General features: G+C 41.5%; 1 protein-coding gene across 1 annotated transcript in view; it reads right to left on the reverse strand.

The window, feature by feature from the left end:
* Positions 1-12,988, reverse strand: part of LOC311128062 (MAP kinase-activating death domain protein-like) — an 88,460-nt gene that overhangs the window by 55,872 nt on the left and 19,600 nt on the right. The window contains exons 2-4 of the mRNA XM_084160017.1: positions 8,453-8,670; positions 7,661-8,299; positions 2,802-3,105 (exon numbers count right to left, since the gene is read on the reverse strand). Coding sequence (XP_084016143.1) covers positions 2,802-3,105; positions 7,661-8,299; positions 8,453-8,511 — 1,002 coding nt within the window. The 5' untranslated portion in view covers positions 8,512-8,670. The remainder of the gene's footprint in view (positions 1-2,801; positions 3,106-7,660; positions 8,300-8,452; positions 8,671-12,988) is intronic.

Consider the following 12,988-nt stretch of genomic DNA (forward strand, 5'->3'; position numbering starts at 1 on the left):
TGTATATAAAAAGGAAGAGAAGCTTCGGGTTAGCCCCAGAGAGAGAGAGAAATTAAAGCAATTGTACACGAGAGGGCGTGCTAAACAAAAATGTTTACCACGGCTGTGCTGCAGTCATAGGTACGAGGAGGATCCAAGTACCGTAGATCACCACAGCTGTGCTAAAATAGTCGTTTTGCACAACCTCGAGTGTACAATTGCCTCTCTACAATGGGTTACCAATTCAATAAAAAAAACATTATTTTGATAAATGTATTCATAGGCTACTATTTCATCCCTCAGCGAAAATATAGGCCTAGTCCCGACACATCTATGGATGCTAGCCAAGCCAAGCCAGCTGGCCGTTCATTCTATCGGTTAGGTTGCCAGAGACGCGATCCAGTCGTTAAGTATTTTTGTTCTATATCTATGGACGAAACCCAGTCGTTCATTCTAAATGTTCCGTGGCAACGCTCTTATTCCTTGCTTGTAGCTGCATTTGCCGTTGGTTTTAAGATGATTGGGATACATCCATAACAATGAGCTAATGATGCGCGATTTTGCCTGGCATAGAACATGTGCTCTCTCGCCAGGACACTGTTCAGAGGAGCTAGCTAACTACACAACTAACGCAATCACTTCAAACTGAAGCTGGTAAGACAGCAAACTAGCTGCATTTCATGTCATTTGACCTGTTTTTCTATTGACATTTCTGTGTATATCCATAAGACTTTTGCTGATTCATGATTTTGACTGGCTGAGAAAAGATGTCCGTCTCGTCCTGACACGTTCATTCTCAATAGGACAGTGGAGATCGAATTTCAATATTGAAACTATGTTGCAAATGTCAAGAGACAGACAGCAACTTTTGTACAAAAACCCCCGTTGTTGCAAACCAAATGTTAGGCTAGAAGCAAGGGGAAATAATGTCTAGATGCCTTTTACAGTGGAGATCAAGCTAATTAATTGGCTGGCTGGGCTGATGGGACAGAGAATGAGCAGGGATCTCTCAGATGTAACAAAAAACAAGTTTCCTATTTTTGCATCATAGGCTTATACCCTTACTAAACAGGTTTTTTAGTATGGCTTAGAACGCGTATCAACCAATCACAATGCTTGTTTTGACCAACCCATTGTAGAAAAATGCCGGCGGCATGCTAAGACACTGACATGCATTTCATTATCCTTGTCAGATAGGATAGCCTACTGCGTCTGCTATATACTTTTCTGTAAAAATATTTTTTAGAAAGAAAAGCATTATATTGTAAGATTATAGGAGTAACTTTGGTAGGCCTAAAACATTCTTCCTCACCTCAAGTTCAACTGTCGGAGTCAGTTGGAGCATCGGTGCGCACTGCCTTCAAATCATAGGCCTGCAGTATAACAGGCTAATAGCCACACGAAACAGTCACAAAAGTTTCTAAACTTTATTAGTGTAATACTGTAACAAAAGTAAGTCAAACTTTTATATGGAAAATACGAGCAGGATATTATATTGCAGCAAACAACATTTGTTGGAATTTAGTTTGGCCAAAGAAAATGACTCAGAATGAAACAAATCTCATAAAAGTTTAAAACAGCCTGTATTTCTGCAATTACCAAGAAAGGCTAGTGCCTACTGTACCCTAATTATATTTATTTTACAACAGGCCTAGTTATAACCTATCTTAAACTAAATACAGAGCACACAATTAAAAAGACAGATCAAACTTAATTTAGCCAACAAATGTCTCAACAGAATTAAACAAAACACGTTTTGCATATTTAAAGTACCGGTTTAGATTAATAAATATGCATTACAAAAACAACAATGATATACAGTAATAATAATGATAAGTATTATAAAAAATAAAAATTTAATCATAATGCAAGCACAGTAGCTTGCATTTGGCCGCGCTAACGTTCTTCCCATCTTTGTCCATATGGAGGACATTCCCCTTGTAGGCTTTCATTATAGGCATAATCTCTATTACTTAAATGAAAAATGATTCCATCTTCGCAGGCTCCTTTCTCGCTATTTCTCTCTCCTCAGTAGCATGCACATAAGGCAACACGCAAGGAGTGAGAGAATGGTGCTGAATTGTAAAATCGGGATGTACGATGTGCAGCTCCGGACAATCTGGCCAGCTACGATCGGCTTCTAATACATTTGAACGGAAACCCTGCTGTAGATATAACTTCATTGCCCTGCCCTAGCGGTCATACATGCGTAATCTGAATATTATTCTGCATTGTGAATTGACGTGGAATTTTATGATTTGTAAAAATCATTTTAACGGAAAACTGATTTTAAAAATGACAGTATAAATGTTAAGCAAAATTGTCCATTGTTCACATCCCTAACATATAGCTGTTGAGGGCAGGGACACACACAACAGTACTCATTCCACTGACACACCTAGGAGGCAATGGGTTGATTTGTGACTGGGCAATAGCCTTATTCAAGGCAGAGGCTGTGTTCGAGAGCATCAAAACCTTGATGTATCATGGGTTAATTGTGACTGACTGATCTACAAATAATATTTTATGTAGTTATTTATTTATGATGCAAGGTGATTTGTAGATCAGTCAGTCTAGACTTGCCTTTAAAGTCGGCTGTAACGTCGAACACGCCCAGAGTTGTTTGAGAGCATAAATTCTGCTGAGTCGCTGATCACCGACTGCACCAACTGACTGATTTACAAATCACTTTGCATCCTAAATAACTACTTATTATGATTTGTAGATCAGTCTGCTCAGTCACAGATTTAAAGCTCTCAAACACGGCCATAAAGTAGATCACAGGGTAAACTCTATTCAAAACGTCAGCCCTTTCCCCTCACCTTGTGCTCCAGCAGGATGCAGCTGAGCACCATGAGGCAGGCGTCCACACCCAGCAACTCCAGGGGCAGGTGCAGGGGGAAGTCCACCATGGAGAAGCGAGAGTTGTCGGGCAGGGCGAAGGTGAGTGCCGGCTGCATCTCGTGGGGCAGCACCTCCACATCTACGCGCCGTTGGCCCGCCACGGGCACCGGGGAGCGCAGGAGGCGGTAGACCCAGGACTCGATCTCCCGCAGGTCAGCCAGCAGCTGGCTGCCCTTCTCCTCCACCAACAGGGCCCCCGTGAACACGCGCCACATGGTGTCCCTGATGGGAGAATGACAAGTCAGTCAACAAACAGACAGTTTAGATACACATGGAGAGGCCTCTGTGACATGCAGAGGGAAATGGTGTCCCTGACAGGAGACAGTCAACAAATCCTATTACAATCATATTTCTCAACAGGCGATAAAAGCAAGCATATCCTGCAAGAAAATCCACCCAAACAAACCGTACCGCAACTTCACCTGTTCACATAAATTATTAGAATATTAGGCGAGCGCTACATCATCAAAACCTTATAACTATATTTACACAGACAAAGCACCCTTCCTTCTGCATTCTACTGTACGTTGTGATTGTGCAATGAGCAAACAAGATGTAAGCAAAGGAGGTCCCTTGAGCCGCCGACATGTCGACAGCCCTCCACTCTGAACGTACACACCCTTACACACACGGTGGCATTAAACCCTCTTTTCAGTTGCCTGCCGTCTGTTGGCAAGGGAGGGAGGGAGATTAATCATTAGCTCGTCAGAGCTCGCCCTGGGCCACCGCCCACTGCAGCTGCTCCCTGAAGGCAGTCAGAAACCTCAATCTGTCAGCCAAGCGCTGTGTGTGTGTGTGTGTGTCATAGACTTATAGGCAGCGTGTAAGTGTGACTGTGTGCGTTTGTCTGTGCATGTGTGTGTGTCTGTCTGTATATGTGCGTGGTGTGTTTGTGTGTGCCGCAGCAGCCCGCAACGCAGTAGCCCCTCACAGTGTTATGTAAACCAGCACGGCCAGGGCTCTAAAGTGCGACCAATTTGGACGCATATACACCTAAATATTTTGCTGTACGACCTGAAGTTTTATTTTGGGAGCACCAGTGCGACTAAAATGAAATAAAAAATGAATAAATGTGTAACAGTATTTCACCGCAACACTCTTCTCTACACTGCTCAAACAAGACAGGCTGCCTCCCACGTCTGCTTGCTTCCAGTTCCCGGACCACACACACCAAGCCCCGGCCCCTGTCAATCAAGCAGAGAGCGCACAGTTCCTCCACAGAGTTACTGTCTTTGGTTCCTCCACAGCCGTTTATTCTCTCAGCATGGTGTCAATTCATACCCTCAACATATTCTCCTAAAACAAGAATGATGCTGCTTTCCAGGTTGTTTCTAAATATGAATTCACAGGTCTTCTCTATTATACTATTACTTTGTGTATCTTGCTCTCTGCAAAACGCAAGTTAGTCTAAGGAAGCTGGCATATGCCTAAAATAATGCTAATGCTGATCACTAACTAGCTAGCTAAATGCACAAGCTAGGGCAAAGCAAATGTTAGCTCTCATACAGGTTGTTACCAGTGGTGGTGTAGATCAGCATGTTGTTTGTACAACGGCATGTTCTGAATCAGATAGGCTATTTTAAAATCTTTGTCCAAATGCAGCATCTATTCAAATGTGATTAGGGTCCCCTAGAAAACACTGACCAACACGTTGGTTCCCACCCTGTCAAAACTCCTAGCTTACTTTTTAATTTGTTGTCATGCCAAACACCAACCATAGAATTTTTATAGTAATTATATTTCTATGAATCCAACAGTTCACCCAAGTGTGTTGATCTATATCACAAGTCAAATTGCAAGATTTGGTTGAAAATAACAATTTTATTTATTTTCCATATGGTGCAGCCCTACCTTAACAATATATGCAACTATTTGGTGGCACAGAAAGAAAGGAAAAGTGATATCTTTTTCAGGAGCTGTGCTTCAAATGTAAGTAGGATTCATATAGGCCCAATGCAGGCTATATCAATCAATTTACAAATCAAATTTTCTGGTGCTCCTAAATTGTATGTGGTGCACAAGTGCTACCAACAAACATTTTTAAATTTAGAGCCCTGAGCACGACCCTTGGGTCTCTGTCTCTCGGTCTTCGTCACCGCGCCACACACAGACCAGGGAAAATGTCAGGACAGTGAGTGAGGTCTTCATTAACCCGAGGCAGAAGCATCTTACAGCTCCATCTGTGCTTCATTCCCCTCTGCTTCTGATAGGGTATTGTTGTTTACCGACATCTGCTACTACTACACACAGGGATTGGCTATGCTGTGCTTTTCATGGAGCTGAGGGACAATTGTTATGATTGTCTCGGCAGACAATTTATGGATCCATTGTGGTGTTGATTGTTATAGAGGAAAGGAGACAGGATTGTTTATTGAGGGACGAAAACTTCAATTGAAGCAAATAAATAAGTTACTTTAATAAGTTACAATTGCAGCCTTATTTTCAATATATAGTACCAGTCAAAAGTTTGGACACACCTACTCATTCCAGGGGTTCTTTATTTTTACTATTTTCTACAATTGTAGAATAATAGTGAAGACATCAAAACTATGAAATAACACATATGGAATCAAGTAGTAACCAAAAAAAGTGTTAAACAAATCAAAATATATTTTATATTTGAGATTCTTCAAATAGCCACCCTTTGCCTTGATGACAGCTTTGCACACTCTTGGCATTCTCTCAACCAGCTTCATGAGGTAGTCACCTGGAATGCATTTCAATTAACAGGTGTGCTTTGTAAAAAGTTAAATTTGTGGAATTTCTTTCCTTCTTAATGCCTTTGAGCCAATCAGTTGTGTTGTGACAAGGTAGGGGTGGTATACAGAAGATAGCCCTATTTGGTAAAAGACCAAGTCCATATTATGGCAAGAACAGCTCAAATAAGCAAAGAGAAACGACAGCCCATCATTACTTTAAGACATGAAGGTCAGTCAATATGGAACATTTCAATAACTTTTCAAGTTTCTTCAAGTGCAGTCGCAAAAACCATCAAGCACTATGATGAAACTGGCTCTCATGAGGACCGCCACAGGAATGGAAGACCTAGAGCTACCCAGAGGATAAGTTCATTAGAGTTACCAGCCTCAGAAATTGCAGACCAATTAAATGCTTCAGAGTTCAAGTAACAGACACATCTCAATATCAACCACTACTAAAGGACACCAATAAGAATAAGTGACCTGCTCGGGCCAAGAAACATGAGCAATGGACATTAGACTGGTGGAAATTTGTTTTTCAACAGGACAATGACCCAACACAGCTCCAGGCTGTGTAAGGGCTATTTGACCAAGAAGGAGTGATGGAGTGCTGCATCAGATGACCTGGCCTCCACAATCCCCCGACCTCAACCCAATTGAGATGGTTTGGGATGAGTCGGACCGCAGAGTGAAGGAAAAGCAGCCAACAAGTGCTCAGCATATGTGGGAACTCCTTCATGACTGTTGGAAAAGTGTGCAAAGCTGTCATCAAGGCAAAGGGTGGCTATTTGAAGAATCTCAAATATAAAATGTATTTTGATTTGTTTAACACTTTTTTGTTTACTACATTCCATATGTGTTATTTAATAGTTGATGTCTTCACAATTATTCTACAATGTCAAAAATAGTAAAAAAATAATAATAAAAAAATTGAATGAGTCGGTGTGTCTAAAATTGACAGATAGTGTATCTCTAATAGTGTATCTCTGAGTGCGTAAAGGTGCATGCACACAATGTTCTCGGATCTTCATCAATTGCCTTGCATGAACACCAGCCGACAGCAGCATGATAGGCCATGTTCCGGTGTGTAGACACGAGAGCAGGGGAACCACGCATTTCCTGCAGCATTTGTTAGGAGACTCCACAATAGGGGACAAGGCAAGGCCATGCTGACTCACTGATGACACTACACTACCCACAAGGTTCTCATTGTCCAGTGTCCATATCACCTCCAAGAATTGAAGGTCAAATTCTCTGGCCTTTCAGACCAGTGTTGTTTAAAAATGTAATGAGTGGGGCAATTCCATCTAGTCTATTAAATATCACGAGTGGGTTTAAAAGGCCATAAGAAATTGGTACATTGCCCATTACTGTATTTTCAATACGTTTTTATTCCCAATTCCTGGATTTCAAAAAGAGTATTCAGATCACCTTTATTTGAAAAAACAAGTAGTTGAATATTGGATTCTATTTGAAAAAACTCAAATACATTCCCATGCATAATAATTGTTTTAATTAATACTTTCAAATACAATTTGGTAGACTATTTTTTATTTTTTTTATTTTTTACAAATAATCATTCAAATACTCAAATAAAAATACTTGTTTTGGGCTGTGTATATTACAACCAGATCAGACTGAATCTGTTCTGGACGTTGATTTGGATTTAAAATGTATCATACTGTGACCAGATCCCGAATATCAGCTCTGGATTTATAAACATAGGAATTTAGAACATTTTGCAAAATGATCTTCCAAGATAAGTGCTTACGACTAATACTAACCTCATTGTATGTCACTACCTCAACTTTTCTTGCTTTCAGATAGAGCTGGTCAATCACTTGTGGTTGCAACTGAGCTGGGTGGTTTCAAATAAAAACAGCCTAAATAAATGACCATTGACCACATACCTTTGAATCACATTTTTGGTAGGGATAGGCCTGCGGTTGGAAGTATTCTGGCCTGGGTAGTTTTAGGATAGTTTTAGCAACGCTGTGATTTTACTCAACTGAATATCCTGAAATAAATTATGGAAACCAGGGGGCTCCATCGTTTGATAAGCCTGGCACTTTGCATACCTCTGAGTTCCGCGGGGCAGGCCGGCACGCTGGGTCAACCTGTGGCTGCAGCAGTCCACCATTCTCTTGAGGATGTACAGGCACTCCCTGAAGGTGGAGAAGAAGGGGTAGTGGCTGATCATGCACAGCGAGGTCAGCGTGCTGTCGCGGTTCCGATTGACCATCTTGGCAGTGCTGCGTTTGTGCCGAGGGGACCTGCCAGCATTTGGCTCGCCACCGGGCGGTCCCGGCTCCATGCTTGGCGCAGATATGGCTGTTGTGTCGGCACTGGCAGGTGTCGGCAACGTGGAGGCAGTGGGGCAGCCACCGCTGCCATCGGAACTCTCGCTGGTCGCTTCCGCTGTCTGCGCCGCCGTTTCACCGCTACCCACCTTGTCGCGGCGGTGCCCCCCTCGCTGGAAGGAGCGGTAGAAGTTGACGCAGATACCGTAGCGCGTGATGCCCGAGTCTTTGTCAGTGAGTGCGAAGACGAAGGAGGCGTCGTCTCGCAGGCTGACCCGGCGCTGCCGGATGCTCTGGCATCCCTCAGGCTGACAGAAGAAGACCACGTCCGGGGACAGAGGGAAGTCCGGGTGGTCCTCGAGCGGGTAGCGGCGGAGGAGCTGGGGGGTCTGGGACCCGCTGTCAGTGCTGGGCTGCCTGGAAGGTAGGATGGAGGGAGAATGGGCATCAGAAACAGCATTGTATTTTTTTTAAATCACAAAAACAAAGGCCTAACGATATAATGTGAGGTAGTAGGACTCAGTTTGGGATTGGACTGTTATCTCCCAACCAACCCTATGAAGTCCTCACCTGGCTCCGACCACCACCAGGTAGTCCAGTAGACGGGGGCACATTTTCTTTTTCTCCATCTTTGATTGATGATCTCTTTAGGTCATGGCAACACAGACATATATCACCTCTCTGGTCAGTCAGCAGCTGTTCAATCACGAAGAGGCAGGGCTAGGTGTGGGAGGAGCATGCAGGACCTTAGTGGTCATTGTGGACATCTGAGAAAATAATGGGGAAACCTGTAAAACAAGAAAATGTAGCATGTTATGTCTACAGAGGTTTTCAGCTTTATTCGTTCACTAAAGTCTTGTTCACACTGGCAGTTTGAAGTGACTCAAATCAGTCTGTACTGCCAAAAAGCACATGGAATGGGATATTTCAAGCCGCATACAAATCTGATTCCTGCCCATGCGATTTATTTGCCCTCAAGTGGGTTTTAGACTTATTTGGCATATGTTGTTGCTTTCTAGCTACTCTGTTGACAGTTTGACAAGAACATGTGGTAGCTAACTAGCTTGTTAATTGTTTACAAACAAAGTAGTGAATGTGCTAGGAAGCTGAACAGCTACCTAGCTAGCTAGTTGACTGCTGTGGTTAGCCAAAAAGGACTCGTTTTGAAAGTTAGCTTAGTTTGCTACATAACGTCTGAGTGGTAGGAAGCACAAGCACCACCACCAATCAACCTACACCACTGCGCACACACCCGTCATTACTATGACAACTAGCATAGTCAGCAAATGCCTGCGTCTGAATACACACACAAATGCGATTTGGTCACTTGTAACTTACTGTTTGAACAGTCAGTATTCCAAAACGGATTTGAGCATTAAGGCCTGCAGTGTGAACAAGGCTTAAGTAGCTAGGCTAATTGTACATTTATATTGCCTAAAAATGTCAGATTGAAAATGCAGCTAACCACACAAGGCTTATTTGTTTAACCATTTTTTGTAACTCAAGCTTGTCTAGCTAATACTGCTATGACAATTTGAACAAGTTAGTTAAAAATTCCTCATTTGAGGTAGCGTGTGCCGTACACATGCACAGTTTCACGGACTCCACAGAAAGGAGAGTTCCCACCCCACCTCAGACAGTGCGGACAATTACTATTGGTAATATGTCCACTCCGGGCACATATCTTAAGAATCTATGATCAGTTGTCTCTTTTTTGTGACCAACTTTTTAGTTAGTTAGCCTTTATGCATCATTATAATTACACCTTTAGTTTTGTTTGGGGCTGATGAAAAAGCAGCCAGTTTGTACAAATGGTTCTCTATTCATTGTGAGTCCTTTTGAACCAGGTGTGTTTCTTGGAGCATTGCTATATCAAACACGGTTTCTTACTAGGATATCAAGACAGCTGGAACATTTCATAGGACGGTTTAGGCCTTTCAAATTCCAAGAGAGAATAGCTAGCATTGCCATTAGTTTAAAAAAAAGAATGTATTATTAATGATGTAATTGTTATCTTTAGTGGTAATAAGTGTTGAATCTCCACCTCCACAACTACTGCAAAATGTGACAATAAGCTCTCCTACAGGAAATGTCTATACTGAGCCTCCTTTCTGTTGGAGGCACTTGTAGGGCTTAGGGAAACTTTTCAATAGCAGCTCTCTGATGAAGTAAGCAGCTTAGGGGGTAAAGGGTCCCTGTGTGAGAGGTCTTCCGGGAATGTAAGCTCCCTCAGAGCTTGCGCTATGGCCCAGCCATCCCTCTAATTCTAACAGGTACTGGCAGCAGGCTCAACAAACAGGGGTAACCATCCCCCACTGCTGAACCACTTAGAGTCCAGTGGATAAGAACCAAATACACCCAATATTGTGTATTTTATGATAATATTATGAGATGTATGGGACACAATACTAAGGCTACCATTACATATTATGCAAGCACTGTTTTGGAACATGTTATATATCATTCTAATCCACAGATAAAGTATCACACAATATTTTGAAATCATTAGGAGCATGCTGAAATGTGATCCTGTCAATCGAGGGATCAAAATATGAAAGTGTAGATGAAGTGGAGGAGACAGGTTAAAGAAGGATTTTTAAGCCTTGAGACAATCGCGACATGGATTGTGTATTTGTGCCATTCAGAGGGTGAATGGGCAAGACAAAATATTTAAGTGCCTTTGAACATGGTATGGTAGTAGGTGCCAAGCACACCGGTTTTTCACACTCAACAGTTTCCCGTGTGTATCAAGAATGGCCCACCACCCAAAGGACATCCAGCCAACTTGACAACTGTGGGAAGCATTGAGTCAACATGGGCCAGCATCAATGTGGAATGCGTCACTGTGGAATGCGTTCGACACCTTGTAGGACATTGTGGGTGCTCTATTCAACATGCAGTTCCAGATACAGCCTTTCCATTAGTTGAAGGCAGCCAATCCAATACTTCATGAAAAAGTAGTCACTTCCTGAGATCTGTATAAAAATATATATTTTTTAAAGTATTCACTTTCTGACATCTGTAACTATTTGTCCAAACCATGTAAAAAAAATATATAATAATAATAATAATGATGATGATGATGATGATGATGATGATAATAATTTCCGGGATGGAAAAGTGCTTTCAGTGTAAACTTAAATGACTAAAACCAGATAGATATGTACAATAATGTACCTATATATTTTCAAATGATATAATCTTTGAGAACAAACAATGGTGACTGTTAGAGGCAAACTAACCAATAAAAAGGCAAGATTCTGTGGCTGTGTAATATCCTTGTATGACAGACCTGCACTGCTGTGTGTGTATGTCCTGAAGTTGCCCCAAAGGTACACCACTGTTGGATAATCACCTCAGGAGTGCACAGCCAGTGCATCTGGCAAGACCCTTCAGAAGTGGATGAGGCATCAGCATTAGCCACTCAGTCGAAAAACATCAACTGGGCGGGTGCAATCAAGCCTGCAGGGATTAGCCTTGCTCTAGAAACAAAGCAAGAGCACCAATATTCTATACTACCCTCAAAGTAAATTTCAGTTTCAAAACTATAATTCCTACAAACACCTGCCTAGTACATTTAGAAAGGGAAGAACTTTTAAATAAAATATGTCACCAATTATTGTTCCAAAATGATTTTTTTTTAAATGATTTTGTTGTTGATCTTTTACCTAATGGTGGCGGTCTAAACATGCGCAAATTCACATAGCAACACAGCCATTTTTTATATACAGTGCTTTCAGAAAGTATTCACACCCCTTGACTTTTTCCACATTTTGTTGTTACAGCCTGAATTTAAAACGGATTAAATTGAGATTTGATGTCACTGGCCTACACACAATACCCTATAACGTCAAAGTGGAATTATGTTTTCAAACACAGATTCAACCACAAAGACCAGGGAGGTTTTCCAATGCCTCGCAAAGAAGGGCACCTATTGCTAGATGGGTAAAACATTTAAAAAGCAGACACTGAATATCCCTTTGAGCATTTTGAAGTTATTAATTACACTGTGGATGGTATATCAATACACCCAGTCACTACAAACATACAGGCATCCTTCCTAACTCAGTTGCCGGAGAGGAAGGAAACCGCTCAGGGATTTCACCATGAGGCAATGTTGACTTTAAAACAGTTAGAGTTTAATGGCTGTGATAGAATCAAACTGCGGATTGATCAACAACATTGAAGTTACTCCACAATCCTAACCTAAATAACAGAGTGAAAAGAAGGAAGCCTGTACATAATACAAATATTCCAAAACATGCATCCTATTTGCAATAAGGAACTAAATTAAAACTGCAAAGAATGTGACAAAGAAATTAACTTTATGTCCTCAATACAAAGCGTTATATTTGGGGCAAATCCAACAACACATCACTGAGTACCAGTCTTCATATTTTCAAGCATGGTGGTGGCTGCATCATGTTATGAGTATGCTTGTCATCGACAAGGACTAGGAAGTTTTTTAGGATAAAAAAAAAAACAGAACAGAGCTAAGCACAAGCAAAATCCTAGAGGAAAACCTGGTTCAGTCTGCTTTCCAACAGACACTGGGAGACAAATTCACCTTTCAGCAGGACAATAACCTAAAACACAAGGCCAAAAATACACCCTGGTTGCTTACCAAGACGACATTGAATGTTCCTGAGTGGCCTAGTTACAGTTTTGACTTAAATTGGCTTGAAAATCTATGGCAAGACTTGAAAAAGGTTGTCTAGCAATGATCAACAACCAACTTGACAGAGCTTGAAGAATTACAAAAATAATACATGTGCAAATATTGTGCAATACAGGTGTCCTTGAGTGGCCCAGAAAGACTCACAGCTGTAATCGCTGCCAAAGGTGATTCTAACATGTATTGACTCAGGGGTGTGAATTCTTATGTAAATAAGATATCTGTATTTCATTTTCAATACATTTGCAAACATTTTTTCACTTTCTCATTATGGGGTATTGTATGTAGATGGGTGAGACAAATCTATTTAATCAATTCTGAATTCAGGCTGTAACTCAACAAAATGTGGAATAAGTCAAGGGGTATACATTTACATTTATGTCATTTAGCAGACGCTCTTATCCAGAGTGACTTACAGTTAGTGAGTGCAT

This window comes from Coregonus lavaretus (assembly GCF_964263955.1).
Source record: "Coregonus lavaretus genome assembly, chromosome: 4".
Classification (NCBI taxonomy): Eukaryota; Metazoa; Chordata; class Actinopteri; order Salmoniformes; family Salmonidae; genus Coregonus; species Coregonus lavaretus.